Consider the following 16391-nt stretch of genomic DNA (forward strand, 5'->3'; position numbering starts at 1 on the left):
AATGAATAACCTTCAGTTTAAATTTCATATTTTCTCGCATATTTTGTTGTTAAAAAATAACTATTCAATAGTTAGAAATGTTCTTAATTTGGTTTTATTNAAACTCCGCTTAGCTTTGGCTCATTGTTCACTTATTATTTTAAATTAGCTTGAAAACATATTTTATTTTAAACTAATTATAATCAGAGTAAATAAAAATATCAACTTTATAAAAATGAATAACCTTCAGTTTAAATTTCATATTTTCTCGCATATTTTGTTGTTAAAAAATAACTATTCAATAGTTAGAAATGTTCTTAATTTGGTTTTATTTCAATATTTAAAAATGAAATCATTTACTGTTTGTTTTTATACCACGCTGAGTAATGACAGTTCGAATTTTTAAGCGTTTTTTTAATAGAATGTTCTCTTTTAGAGGTCATTTTTGCATATAAAAATACATTTGTAAGACTTGAAGATGTATGTTAAAAAATTCAGAAAATACAAACTAATTATAATAAATATTTGCCTTGTTTACAAAAATTACAAATTTTCAATTGAAATTTTATATTTTCGTTAATATTTTCTTCTCATAAATGCCAATTCAATAGTTATAAACGTTCTTAATTTGGTTTAATATTAATATTTAAAAGTAAAATCATTGACTGTTTATATTTTCATATCACGCTGGGTAATGATAGTTCGAATTTTTAATGTTTTTTATTATAAAAAAAACAACTTATAATATAAAAATATTTTATAAATATTTTAATTTATAANAAAATATTTTTTTGTAATTTGAGAAAGTTTTTAAAACAATGAAACTGAAATAATATAAACATTAAAAAAAAAACTATGGACAAAATTATGAGTCTAGACAGTAGGAGAGTGATGACTGAGTCTGTTGTAAACGATCTTTAGTCGGAAAAAATTGAATATTTTTAGCTTCTACACCTTCAACCAACCCTGTACTTGTTAATAGGTAACATCCAAGTTCATCACATGATACTAAAAGATGAATCACAATCTTAAAAGTTTGAATATTTCCAATAGAAATTGTAGTTTTTAGTTAAAAAACTGAACTTAGTGAAGTGTTCTTGAAGTGTACTTATATTTGGAAAAGCTAGAAAACATTTTAAGCAGCTGAATTAACAATATACATATTTATTACATTTACTAAAAGATGTTTTCAAGTATCGAAATTTGTTGTGTTCGAATTTTTATTTAATAAATAAATAATCAACAATAAGTTGAAAATATTTTGTATATTTATGGATATTTTTTAATGTTTTGAAAGCATATGTTGACGAAAAATTGATTTTTCGAAATTTTTCAAAATTTCACTTCTACGAAAATTACGAGTGTTGCTGAGTAATGTTGAAAATTTTGTAGATATATTGTGCAATAAACAAATATTAAATATAGACTATGCTTTTTCTTAAAAAATTAATTTAAATTTTTCAAAAATTATCTTCATTTCCATCTTTTTTTCTCTGTGTGAAGTCGATGAGCATCATTGATACCAAGTGGAAAATGCTTAAATTAATTAATTTATTTACTATAATTTTATGTTTAACTTATAATTAATGGAGTGTTGGCTATTCTAGAACTGAAAATAGACAATTCTCGTTTATCATGCGCTCAGTTTTAACGCGAAAAATCTTTACATAATTTTCTTCGACACTATTTCTGACCGTAAAGTGATCCACAAGGATGTAAATACTAAAAAAAACTTTCTAGGTTAAGTGTTAAAGAATAACCAAACGTTTTTATCCAAAATAAACATAACGAAACGTTGATATTTTAATAAATTCGTTTGTATTCTGTCCTTCATTAACATATTGTCTAAATGTTAGTATAATTATCTCTCCATAAGTTCAAGAACTTTTATAAAATACTCTTATAATATATATAAATATTTTAAGTATCTTCTATAATTTTATATACCCGAAATACTCATTGTCTTATGAACACTACAACATATATTATGTGAAAAATTTTTTGATTTAACATTAAAAATTATACAAAACTACTCATTTAACTATTAAATGTTTTTAAATCGCGTATATTTTTTATTGTAATTAATTATAACTTAGCGAAGATTTAAACTTAATTAATTTACCAGACAACTATAATTGTATATTATATATGCAACTTTGTGTTTATATTACTATATAATGAGGCAAACATCTAGTAATGTAATTACATAAATATTATATAATTATATAAATATTCAAATAAATGCTTATATATTTATGTAAGTATATGCATAACTATATAAGTAGATAATATACAAACGTGTCTTATGTAGATATTTATTGTTAGCATTGAGCTAGTTATGAGAACTGTGTAATTTAGTACATTAGTTATACATAGTACATATTTACAAACCCATATAACTATTTAGTGTACAACTGTATTAAATCTGTAATTATTGTATGTGCCTATATAGCTATGAAACTAATAGCATATGTAGTTATGTTAAATCTATAATTCCGCTCCTATGTATGTTAAACTTATAATTATGTGGCTTTGTAGCTATGAAAGCTGAGTGTTTACTACATTAAATCTATGTGATTATGTAGCGATATAAATATAGAAATAAACATTAAAACAAGCTTTACAGTTGTCTATAATGTTAACGTTAAACACAATTTATAAAAACATTAAAAACTTTAAAATACACGAAAATTAATTTTATAGCGAATAAATAGGCCTATACTTAAAAAATAAGAACACTTAAAAAGTATTTTTTATATTTTAAATTAGTTTAAAATAATTATTTATACCCTAGATACTAAATTAAAAATAATTTCCTAAGAAACCGTAATCGTGGAAAATTTTATTTAAATAATGTCAAAAAAAAATTCGTTTGAAACGTAAATTCTTATTGGATAGTGATAAATCACGTGATTTAAGTTTGATCTCTGAAAATAAACATAGTTCTATCAAGAGTCTTCTAACCCGTATGATAATACATTAAAGTATGCAGAATTTTGTATATTTTCAACTGACAGAAATTGTTTAATACCTTTATAAATTTATTTAAAAATAAAAAAAAATCCGTTTAAAAGTTATTAAAATATTTATTAAATAATATACAATATTTATAAACTATTTAAATTATAAGCATTTTATGTCATAAAAGTCAATCAAATTGTTGTAAATATTCCTATACCATTTAAACTTACGCAACTGCTTCCTTTGGTTCTGTTGTGATTCTCTTAGCAATATCTGCTATAATATCTCTAAATATTAATGAATCTACATTCTGTCCCAGCATATATATCAGAAACCAATCACCAATGGATCCACGTCTCACTATGGTGTGTATATGTTCCATGTGCAAGATGCGGAATCTCATACTCAACAGGTAAACACGTACAGGTGGGCAAGCGGCAATAACCATTCTAAATATCAGTACTACACCCGTTAAAATGGCAAGTATGATGAACCAGAACCATAAAAATATATAAATCTTCTCATTAATTATATTAAGAGGTAATACACATAAAGCATCGTGTTCTTCGATTTTACCAGAATGGCCGTATTTATAAAAATGGCATTTAGTTAATCTTGGAAAAACTCTTATCATAGGATCGGTCCGATCGTTTTGATCCATTTCTGTAAATTTTAATACTTCCAATCCGTAATTTAGGAATTCTCCGCTGAAGAACTTATCCATGAGCAGCATCTGTCCTATAACGTTAACGAAAGCAATAATTTCGCAAACAAAATATTTAGCAGCATACCAGTCGTGTTGATGTAAACTATTAATAATATAATCAACCAGCAGCTTTTTCTTCTGTTTTTTCTCATTTTCGGCGCATATTGGGCAATCTAAATCCATCATCAGCGACTGAATCTTACCATTTTCCCACATTCTCCATAACCACCTTGGAAAATAAAAGAATAACGCTTGCAGGAATAGCATAAAACATACCCATTGATAGTATTTATGGTAACGAAATTCGCTCTTGTCTTCTGTCGAATCTACACCCGGATAAGGCACCTCCTCTCCTACTTTCTTATGAAATGCTTTGGATATCGAGTACGTTGTATGTATCCAACAATACAGGTTAATGACTTCTTCCGGTATTGCATTGCTCTTCATACAGTTAATAGGATCACCAACGTACTGTTTAGTAGTCACAACGATACAGAATGCCAATAGAATAAGCACGGTAAACAAATAATGCAATCGGAATACATTGTTGTCGATATGGACTCTACCAACCTTAAGGAGGCTCTTTAAGCTTCTTAAGAAGTCCAACATGGTCGAAACGTGGTTCAATCACTGGATAAATATATATTTGGAGTGATTGAATACTCCATAAGATGGTCAAAGTATATCCTCACCAGTTGCATTCTGGGTACATACGTCATACTATAAAATGGCATAGTATAGCAACGAAAGATGTAAAGTATAATAACATCTTGCTGTTCTCTTGATGATAGCACCAACAAGTCAGAACCTAGTTTGTCCTGAACCTTTTTCTTGTACTATTTTTAGAGTTGGGAAAGACCCGATTGTGGTCGAGGGGAGGATGTTAGATGAGAGAAGTTAAACAACGGAGCTAAATTTTGACCAAACGTTACAAATAAAACATCGAAGTTAACTAAATAAAACATGAAAAAAGTTATCATTTTTTTCTGCAAATTTCCATCATTTTAACTTAACTTTATTCATAATTTGTGTTTAAACTATTTTTACAAAAGTCAAACTTTTATAAATAAATTTCGAATTCATTTTAAATATTTTAATTTTTATTCTAAAATATATAATTATTCAATAATTATATATATATNAAAAATTATAATTAATATATTTGTTTAATAAATAATAATTTTTTAAAATATTTTATTTATAATTAATGCAAAACATGATTACGAAAAACAAATTATGCTTTTTAAAACATAAGTTCATTGGTTACGCGACCAAACAAACTTGGCAAAGATACAATGTAGGACACCTGAATGTTTTGTTGATTTTTTTTTTATTTTTCTTCTTCTTCTTTTTCTCGTGCACATCTTCCTTGTTGCTGACTCATAACCATTGGCATATATCCAATCACATGATGTCGAGCGAAAGGAAATTAGTTAAAGAAGTCAGTCAATGAAATGTGACATTGTTACATGGACTGACAATCAAAATATTTTCACATTTACTGCATAATTTTGTTTCTCAAATTACAAAATTTTTTCTTTTAATGTGATATATCGCACGTGTTTCTTGATTAATTGTTATATTGTTGTCAGTTTTTCAAACATGTAATCAGAAACGCTAAAAATAAACAGTTATTGTTAACAATGATACTGAACATCTCTAGTTTGTGGCTTTAAAAAATAGACAAAAAAAAAAGTTAATTTAAACTGTTAAAAATAGAATTATTATTGCAAAATTTGCTGTAATATTCGAAAATTTTTATTTTTCTGTAATAATTTTAATGATTATTTATTAAAAATAACAATGAATGGTCTCTATTTCTTGGTTTAAATGAGGAATAACGACGAGTTTAATATTTATAAAAATTAATTTTAAATGATGTTATTTCCGAAAATTTTTATAATTTTTATGTTTAAATGTTTAAATAACATTAATTTATTACATGAAAAATAAGTGAATTTAGCTTGATTAAGATAAAAAAATCAAGGTATTTATTTTTTAAACTATAAACTTAATATAATTTTTATTTATTTGAGAATTTCGATTATATCATAATTTAATTTAATTCTTCTAAAAATTAATATAACAAATAGCATTTGGATTAAATAATTATTCTGTTAAATCGAATCAAAAATAAATATCAGGCCCTGTCATAGGGAGCATCTTGTTATCTGAGGGCCCTTCTTAATATGCATTATTGATCTATATCCTGCCTAGTAACATCACACAATGTCTTAAGATGCTAAAAATTGAATATCTTATGACATTAAGTAACACGAGACACGATATCAGTTTATTTATTCGAGAGTATAGAACTAGTTGCGATACTGACTTGAAGGCACCATGTTGGAGCTCGTGAGAAATATAAAGTCTGTTTTTAAGATTCACCGAATTTATATCGATAATACTGTATTCAGGCTGCATTATTTATTCACAGTTTTTATCTTGTTAGCATTCTGCATTATAGTAACGACGAGACAATACGTAGGAGAACCAATAACTTGCATACAAAGTGATGAAATTTCGGATACTATGATGAATACATATTGCTGGATACATACAACACATTCCATCCCTCGAGCTTTCTATAAAGAAGTTGGTAAAGACGTACCATATCCTGGAGTTGATTCGGTACAAGATGAGAAGGAGTTTCGTTATCACAAATATTATCAGTGGGTATGTTTTGTGTTATTTCTGCAAGCTGCACTGTTTTACATGCCGAGATGGGCATGGAAAGTAATGGAAAATGGAAAAATGGAGTCGATATCAAAACATTTAGACTTTGTAATATGTGCCAACGAAAATGAAATATTGAAGAAGAAGAAGTTATTAATTGATTATATAGTCAATAATGCGCATCAACATCAACACGATTGGTATGCTTATAAGTATTTTTCGTGCGAATTAGCCGCTTTTATCAACGTGATAGGTCAAATGTTTCTCATGGATAGATTCTTCGATGGTGAGTTTTTAAATTATGGTTTAGAAGTATTACAATTTGCCGAATTGGATCAGAAAGATCGAACTGATCCAATGATTCGGATCTTTCCAAGAATGACAAAATGTCGTTTTCATAAATATGGCCATTCTGGTAATGTAGAACTCCACGATGCCCTTTGCATCTTGCCACTTAATATAATTAATGAGAAAATATATATTTTCTTATGGTTTTGGTTTATTATACTTGCTGTTTTAACTGGATTTGTTTTGTTATTCAGAATTGCGCTGATAGTTTGCCCGTTTTTGCGAATTTACATGTTTAATGCTAAATATCGTATTTTGCGAATACAGCATGTCCATACCATAGTTCGTCATGGATCTATCGGCGATTGGTTCCTAATATATTTGTTAGGTCAAAACATTGATATATTACTATTTCGAGAAATTGTGGCTGATTTGGCTACAAATATTGTAACTGAACCGAAAGAAATAACAGTAAATGCATAAATTTGTTTATATTTTATTTTATTTGTAATAATTATAACTTTATTATGCTTAAAACTAAATATTTTGTAGCTATNTCGTCAATAATTTTTATTCAGAAGCTTGACTATTTATAATATCAATTTATCACGTTGTATATCTTAACATACAAAAAATGAAAATGAAACGACATAATTTGTTGTTTTTGAGGCCACCGTAAATGTGAGAATACAAATGCAGCTCTGAATGAGGTGGTTGGGACCTCATCAGAGCTGTAGATCTTGTCCGTAGGAGTAAAAAGTCAAAGGAACCGATGGTCTGCATGTGTCTTTTTGCGCGATACAGTTGCCGAAATTAGCCTATCTGGAATTTTGATTGGTCAAAAAATTTAAAAGATAAAAAAATCCAGAATAATTTCTCAAAACAATGCAAAATTCATCTGCTTTCCACTTTACTACAGACAGTTAAAAGTTCATAAAACACGAGAAACGCCATTACATCGACTACTTCCGGAATAGGCTATATCTATATACAGTATTGTACTATATATAGACTTACTATATTCTACACCGCTATATCTCCCGAACGTTTACATGTAGACCATCGGTTCCTTTGACTTTTTTTACTCTTAATGGCATAGTCTACAGCTTCGATAAGGTCCCAGCCGCCTTATTCAGAGCTGAATTTCTACCAATGTAAGGCTCACCCATTTTAGGGCCCGATTATAATGCCGTCCGTCAACTATAATCTTTCTAGTAAATTTAATGATTATTATGTATCTATAATATTGATTTATTATCCAAAATCAGTTCTTGACTATGGCCTATCTACAATGAATTAACAATGTATAAATCTAAAGAAAATCCTATAAAATTTATCTTATAAACATAAAATTAAAGGAGAAAAGAGTGTTTTTATATTTAAAAACGATTATACACTTAAATAATAATAAATTCACAAATTTATAGATAACCAAATTTAATATTTACCTATTTATTAATATCAAAGAGAGAAATTTTAATGTAGTTTCAATTGCATCATGAAGCAAACTGTTCTTATAAATAATAATAATAACTATTTAGTTCGTATTTTGTCTATCCTTTAGACGTATCGACATATCAACAATAGAAGATAACTGATCCATTGTTCTTTCATTGTTCGTATGCTGTTAAATAATCAATCGAATCTTGTTACAGCTATTATTTCTGTCTTGAGAAAGCCTCAAATAAACATCTAAATGTTATTTTACACTTTATAATTCAATAAAAATATTAATATAAATCATTGCCTGGAGTAATGTGTTAAAATTATTTAAAATTTATTTATAGCAACACAAAAAAACTTTTACTATTTAAATTGATATAGGCCTAAAGAAAATAACTTTACTTATATTTTTATTATAAATTTAATAATATTTTAATGAAATTTTGCAACTAAAAACATTATTTTTTTGTTTAATTTTAATGATTTTATAAATATTACTCTTCGATGGGTTGTCATTAAAAAATAAAAATTAAATCTTTCTTAAGGAAATCTGGTTTATATAGAGGATGTTTAAGAAAAGGTAAAGTTAGGAATTCTCTTGAAATTTATGGCATTATGCGAAGTCGTTAAATTTGAAATGATCTGCAAAGTTAAAACTTTTAGCTAATCATTTTTCTTCTAAACATCCAAACGTCAACAACGTTCAACTTTAGATATAAACATTTAAAAAATATTATAGTTATTTATATAAAAACTTTCAATATTAGACGAATTTTTACGTAGATTTAGAAGATAATTTATTGTTAGAAGTTGCAAAACTTGATTCTATAATAATTATGTTTTCTATACTGTATTTGTTAGAGAACCTTCAAAAAAGAGAATGTTCTTTTCGTTAGATAAAGTTATAAATAGCTAAACTCCGCTTAGCTTTGGCTCATTGTTCACTTATTTTTTAACAATTCATTAAAGTCTTTTTAATATTCGAGTTATTTTCTATATATTTCTATACATATTTATGTAAGAAACAATACAAAGAATATTAAGCAATTGTTATAATTTTGTGTATTGTTTTAACTAACCAACCTTGTATTCAATTCTCCACGTGGCAGAGTATCAATAGAAATTTAATTCGAAACTAGTAAACAGAATAATAAATATTTAAAATATATTTGTACAATAAATTTGTGTTAATGATAGCAATAATTGTTTTGAATTCTTTCGAGATATTTACGATACAAATGATGAATTATCTGTCACTTTACCTTCTTTACAGTATAGAAAAGAAGATATATTAGGCACCAAAATAGATGCATCTTTGCCTTGTTCTATTGTTTTACATTCTTATATATTGACTGACTTTATTTTATTTTTAGTTTGTGGTAATTTGTGATATAATAATTCTGAAAATATAGCAATAGTTTATAAAAGATGTAACGTTTAATGCGTAATACAATAATATAGTTACACTTTGTGTTGATATAATGAAATTTTAAGCTATAAATTCATGCTACATTATGCCATCTATTGAAAAAATTGTACATTAAAAAATATTAACGAATATTCTACAATTAAAATATTAAATAAAAATTTTTTTAGTGAATTAAATAGTTTACATTCATAAATTTTAGTACAATAATATGCTTAAAATATTTCTAAAAAATAAAAAAAAATACTTATAAACATTATAAATTATTACATACAGAGATTATATTATAAAAAATTAATATAAAAAATAGCCTAAATAATGTAATATCAAGTTACAAGATATTCAGTTTCACCATTTCTTTCATTATCCAATTTTTTTGCAATTTCACCAACGATTTCACGAAATACCACAACATCTAAATTCTTACTTAACATATACAACAGAAACCAATCTCCAATATTAGTTTGTTTAACAATTAAATTTATATGCTCCCTTAAAACAATTTGGCACTTCATGTGCAACATAGGAGCCCTGACGCAAGGTGCAATCAACACTAAAATTCTAGCTAACATCACAATTATTGTAAGAAATGTTAAAATAATAAACCAAAACCATATAAAAATATATATTTTTTCGTTCAAAACATTCAACGGTAGTATACATAATGCATCGTGAAACTGAATGTCACCTGATAATCCAAAATCTCTAAATGTGCACTTTGTCATACGTGGAAAGACGTAAACCATAGGATTAACTATAGTCTGGTTGCTTCTGTAGTAATTTATAACGTCTATACCAAACGTTATAAAGCCTCCATCGTAGAATAAATCCAATAAAAATATCTGTCCTATAACGTTTATTAAACATAGAAATTCACAAAAAAAATACTTTAGAGCATACCATTTATGGCACCTGAGATGATGCACGAGAAAATCTGTAATTATTCTCTTTTTACGTCCTCTTTCTTCGTCACTGAATATAGCAAAGTGCATGCCTAGAGATACCGCTTTTAATAGCCCACCTTCCCATATAGACCATAAATAATAAGGCGCATAAAATAACAATCCTTGAAGGAATAAAACGAAGCATACCCATTGATAATATGCATAATATTTTCGCACACCATCCTTGCTATTATCTATTCCTGGATGAGGTACTTCTTTACCGACTTGTTTATGAAATGCTTCGGGTATAGTATAAGTTAAATGCGTCCAACAATATAAGTTTATAAATCCAGCGGGTGTGTTGCCCATTTTTAAACATTCTATGGGGTTTCCCACGTACTGTTTCGCTGTTATAACTAAACTAAATGCAAGTAGTATGGATGTTGTCACCATCCAATGAAGACGAAAAACTGTGTTGTCTATGGATACAAAACGTTTTTTCAGCATATGACGAAGACCACTTAATAAATCCAACATCCTTTTGGCTTCTGAAAATTAAATAAAATTAACATTTATTGTTATAGTCGTATTAAAATGCTAATAAATAATAGCGGTAATATATTATTTTATATTGAAAATTTAATAAAAATTAGATTTTAGTGTTACAGATGAGCTCTTATAAATGACTCTCTTATAAATTAATAATATATTTTTAATGATATTTTCGATCTTTTATTCTTTATAATTCGACTGAAGTTCAACGTTCTCTATAAATAAAACGTTTTAAATCAGAAAGTAATTGATAAAAAAGGGAATTGGGTGCATTAAAATATGAAAATTTATTAATTTTTCCATTTTCTTTTTATTTAAATTCAATTTAGAATGTTTCTTATTACTTAATTTTAAAATTATTTGTATAGGAATTGCTAAAAGATAAATTTTTCTTATTATAATCAAATTGATTATAATAAGAAAAATTTTAAGTATAAATTCTTTAAATTTCAATGAGAAAAACATATCTTTTAGCAATTCCTATACAAATAATTTTAAAATTAAGTAATAAGAAACATTCTAAATTGAATTTAAATAAAAANTAATATAAATCATTGCCTGGAGTAATGTGTTAAAATTATTTAAAATCTATTTATAGCAACACAAAAAAACTTTTACTATTTAAATTGATATAGGCCTAAAGAAAATAACTTTACTTATATTTTTATTATAAATTTAATAATATTTTAATGAAATTTTGCAACTAAAAACATTATTTTTTTGTTTAATTTTAATGATTTTATAAATATTACTCTTCGATGGGTTGTCATTAAAAAATAAAAATTAAATCTTTCTTAAGGAAATCTGGTTTATATAGAGGATGTTTAAGAAAAGGTAAAGTTAGGAATTCTCTTGAAATTTATGGCATTATGCGAAGTCGTTAAATTTGAAATGATCTGCAAAGTTAAAACTTTTAGCTAATCATTTTTCTTCTAAACATCCAAACGTCAACAACGTTCAACTTTAGATATAAACATTTAAAAAATATTATAGTTATTTATATAAAAACTTTCAATATTAGACGAATTTTTACGTAGATTTAGAAGATAATTTATTGTTAGAAGTTGCAAAACTTGATTCTATAATAATTATGTTTTCTATACTGTATTTGTTAGAGAATCTTCAAAAAAGAGAATGTTCTTTTCGTTAGATAAAGTTATAAATAGCTAAACTCCGCTTAGCTTTGGCTCATTGTTCACTTATTTTTTAACAATTCATTAAAGTCTTTTTAATATTCGAGTTATTTTCTATATATTTCTAGACATATTTATGTAAGAAACAATACAAAGAATATTAAGCAATTGTTATAATTTTGTGTATTGTTTTAACTAACCAACCTTGTATTCAATTCTCCACGTGGCAGAGTATCAATAGAAATTTAATTCGAAACTAGTAAACAGAATAATAAATATTTAAAATATATTTGTACAATAAATTTGTGTTAATGATAGCAATAATTGTTTTGAATTCTTTCGAGATATTTACGATACAAATGATGAATTATCTGTCACTTTACCTTCTTTACAGTATAGAAAAGAAGATATATTAGGCACCAAAATAGATGCATCTTTGCCTTGTTCTATTGTTTTACATTCTTATATATTGACTGACTTTATTTTATTTTTAGTTTGTGGTAATTTGTGATATAATAATTCTGAAAATATAGCAATAGTTTATAAAAGATGTAACGTTTAATGCGTAATACAATAATATAGTTACACTTTGTGTTGATATAATGAAATTTTAAGCTATAAATTCATGCTACATTATGCCATCTATTGAAAAAATTGTACATTAAAAAATATTAACGAATATTCTACAATTAAAATATTAAATAAAAATTTTTTTAGTGAATTAAATAGTTTACATTCATAAATTTTAGTACAATAATATGCTTAAAATATTTCTAAAAAATAAAAAAAAATACTTATAAACATTATAAATTATTACATACAGAGATTATATTATAAAAAATTAATATAAAAAATAGCCTAAATAATGTAATATCAAGTTACAAGATATTCAGTTTCACCATTTCTTTCATTATCCAATTTTTTTGCAATTTCACCAACGATTTCACGAAATACCACAACATCTAAATTCTTACTTAACATATACAACAGAAACCAATCTCCAATATTAGTTTGTTTAACAATTAAATTTATATGCTCCCTTAAAACAATTTGGCACTTCATGTGCAACATAGGAGCCCTGACGCAAGGTGCAATCAACACTAAAATTCTAGCTAACATCACAATTATTGTAAGAAATGTTAAAATAATAAACCAAAACCATATAAAAATATATATTTTTTCGTTCAAAACATTCAACGGTAGTATACATAATGCATCGTGAAACTGAATGTCACCTGATAATCCAAAATCTCTAAATGTGCACTTTGTCATACGTGGAAAGACGTAAACCATAGGATTAACTATAGTCTGGTTGCTTCTGTAGTAATTTATAACGTCTATACCAAACGTTATAAAGCCTCCATCGTAGAATAAATCCAATAAAAATATCTGTCCTATAACGTTTATTAAACATAGAAATTCACAAAAAAAATACTTTAGAGCATACCATTTATGGCACCTGAGATGATGCACGAGAAAATCTGTAATTATTCTCTTTTTACGTCCTCTTTCTTCGTCACTGAATATAGCAAAGTGCATGCCTAGAGATACCGCTTTTAATAGCCCACCTTCCCATATAGACCATAAATAATAAGGCGCATAAAATAACAATCCTTGAAGGAATAAAACGAAGCATACCCATTGATAATATGCATAATATTTTCGCACACCATCCTTGCTATTATCTATTCCTGGATGAGGTACTTCTTTACCGACTTGTTTATGAAATGCTTCGGGTATAGTATAAGTTAAATGCGTCCAACAATATAAGTTTATAAATCCAGCGGGTGTGTTGCCCATTTTTAAACATTCTATGGGGTTTCCCACGTACTGTTTCGCTGTTATAACTAAACTAAATGCAAGTAGTATGGATGTTGTCACCATCCAATGAAGACGAAAAACTGTGTTGTCTATGGATACAAAACGTTTTTTCAGCATATGACGAAGACCACTTAATAAATCCAACATCCTTTTGGCTTCTGAAAATTAAATAAAATTAACATTTATTGTTATAGTCGTATTAAAATGCTAATAAATAATAGCGGTAATATATTATTTTATATTGAAAATTTAATAAAAATTAGATTTTAGTGTTACAGATGAGCTCTTATAAATGACTCTCTTATAAATTAATAATATATTTTTAATGATATTTTCGATCTTTTATTCTTTATAATTCGACTGAAGTTCAACGTTCTCTATAAATAAAACGTTTTAAATCAGAAAGTAATTGATAAAAAAGGGAATTGGGTGCATTAAAATATGAAAATTTATTAATTTTTCCATTTTCTTTTTATTTAAATTCAATTTAGAATGTTTCTTATTACTTAATTTTAAAATTATTTGTATAGGAATTGCTAAAAGATAAATTTTTCTTATTATAATCAAATTGATTATAATAAGAAAAATTTTAAGTATAAATTCTTTAAATTTCAATGAGAAAAACATATCTTTTAGCAATTCCTATACAAATAATTTTAATAATATATATATATATAATCTCTAATCAACATTAGTCCAATTTTATGTTTTCGTCAATAATTTTTATTCAGAAGCTTGACTATTTATAATATCAATTTATCACGTTGTATATCTTAACATACAAAAAATGAAAATGAAACGACATAATTTGTTGTTTTTGAGGCCACCGTAAATGTGAGAATACAAATGCAGCTCTGAATGAGGTGGTTGGGACCTCATCAGAGCTGTAGATCTTGTCCGTAGGAGTAAAAAGTCAAAGGAACCGATGGTCTGCATGTGTCTTTTTGCGCGATACAGTTGCCGAAATTAGCCTATCTGGAATTTTGATTGGTCAAAAAATTTAAAAGATAAAAAAATCCAGAATAATTTCTCAAAACAATGCAAAATTCATCTGCTTTCCACTTTACTACAGACAGTTAAAAGTTCATAAAACACGAGAAACGCCATTACATCGACTACTTCCGGAATAGGCTATATCTATATACAGTATTGTACTATATATAGACTTACTATATTCTACACCGCTATATCTCCCGAACGTTTACATGTAGACCATCGGTTCCTTTGACTTTTTTTACTCTTAATGGCATAGTCTACAGCTTCGATAAGGTCCCAGCCGCCTTATTCAGAGCTGAATTTCTACCAATGTAAGGCTCACCCATTTTAGGGCCCGATTATAATGCCGTCCGTCAACTATAATCTTTCTAGTAAATTTAATGATTATTATGTATCTATAATATTGATTTATTATCCAAAATCAGTTCTTGACTATGGCCTATCTACAATGAATTAACAATGTATAAATCTAAAGAAAATCCTATAAAATTTATCTTATAAACATAAAATTAAAGGAGAAAAGAGTGTTTTTATATTTAAAAACAATTATACACTTAAATAATAATAAATTCACAAATTTATAGATAACCAAATTTAATATTTACCTATTTATTAATATCAAAGAGAGAAATTTTAATGTAGTTTCAATTGCATCATGAAGCAAACTGTTCTTATAAATAATAATAATAATATAACAAATGAGGATAGCACATGACGTTATAAAAGACAGGTGTTTCGCCATCTGTATTCCTACAATTTACAAGAGGTTAGCTAAAAGTCTATCGTTTTAATTATGAAAATTCATTTTAAAAAAAGATCAGTTTTTTACAGTAAAAATAAGTTTCAAATAATTTAAATTTTTAATTGTATTAATTTATAAATTATAAATTTATGGCAAATTATATTAATGTTTTGGACATATTTACTCGAAAATAGGGCCAAAAACTTTTTCTTGACTGGCTACATGCCCAAATTCTCTAGGTCAATGTTCCTATATAAAGGTGAAACCTTCTAAATTTTAAAGATAATGCCCGCATTTATGTAAATTAATTATATGACGGTGGATGAATTTACTGAAAATGTTTTAATTATTTATTAATTAATGTTTGCAGATGAGATATAAAGATTTATTTATATTATAAAGTTTTATAAGCTAAAAAGCTACTAGCTATAAGTAAAATTGTACGAGTATTTATTTTGTCCGTTTGTATGACTATTCTCATCAATTAAAGAGATTGAAACCTGTATACATTTTATTCATCGATTGATGCTAGTTTGTCTGTCTGATCTGTTATCTGTTAACATAATTCTATTCATCAGTTTGTCTGTATATCCGTTCGGTTTTATTAATATCAAGATCTATCTATAATAAATTTTTTTCTTGTGTATAAAACGAGTCTCGTGCTAATCAAGGCTGTACTTATAGGGTACTGGGCACGAGATAAATCAATTGCGGGCCTTTCTTTATACACACATTTATAAAGTAACTTATAAGCAATGAGTGATTAAGTGTATAAATTTTATTA

The 16391-nt window shown here is 26.3% G+C and overlaps 4 protein-coding genes across 4 annotated transcripts; 1 reads left to right on the top strand and 3 right to left on the bottom strand.

Moving 5' to 3' along the window:
• Window positions 1-3126: 3126 nt before the first annotated feature.
• LOC111631297 (innexin shaking-B-like) lies at window positions 3127-4421 on the bottom strand. The gene has a single exon (XM_023375520.1). It carries the CDS (start codon window positions 4253-4255, stop codon window positions 3167-3169), a length of 1089 nt encoding a protein of 362 aa, XP_023231288.1. The 5' UTR covers window positions 4256-4421; the 3' UTR covers window positions 3127-3166.
• Window positions 4422-5963: 1542 nt separating this feature from the next.
• LOC111631296 (innexin shaking-B-like) lies at window positions 5964-7160 on the top strand. Its single transcript, XM_023375519.1, has one exon. It carries the CDS (start codon window positions 5990-5992, stop codon window positions 7091-7093), a length of 1104 nt encoding a protein of 367 aa, XP_023231287.1. The 5' UTR covers window positions 5964-5989; the 3' UTR covers window positions 7094-7160.
• A 2645-nt stretch (window positions 7161-9805) lies between these two features.
• Window positions 9806-10907, bottom strand: LOC111631290 (innexin shaking-B-like). Its single transcript, XM_023375507.1, has one exon. The coding sequence runs from the start codon at window positions 10898-10900 to the stop codon at window positions 9806-9808; it is 1095 nt and encodes a 364-aa protein (XP_023231275.1). The 5' UTR covers window positions 10901-10907.
• A 2014-nt stretch (window positions 10908-12921) lies between these two features.
• Window positions 12922-15596, bottom strand: LOC111631291 (innexin shaking-B-like). Its single transcript, XM_023375508.1, has 2 exons — window positions 15471-15596; window positions 12922-14027 (listed from the first exon to the last, which is right to left on the bottom strand). The coding sequence occupies exon 2, from the start codon at window positions 14014-14016 to the stop codon at window positions 12922-12924; it is 1095 nt and encodes a 364-aa protein (XP_023231276.1). The 5' UTR covers window positions 14017-14027; window positions 15471-15596.
• Window positions 15597-16391: the final 795 nt, after the last annotated feature.

Source organism: Centruroides sculpturatus, unplaced genomic scaffold (genome assembly GCF_000671375.1).
Source record: "Centruroides sculpturatus isolate CEXI.00-Female unplaced genomic scaffold, Cexi_2.0 scaffold443, whole genome shotgun sequence".
NCBI lineage: Eukaryota > Metazoa > Arthropoda > Arachnida > Scorpiones > Buthidae > Centruroides > Centruroides sculpturatus.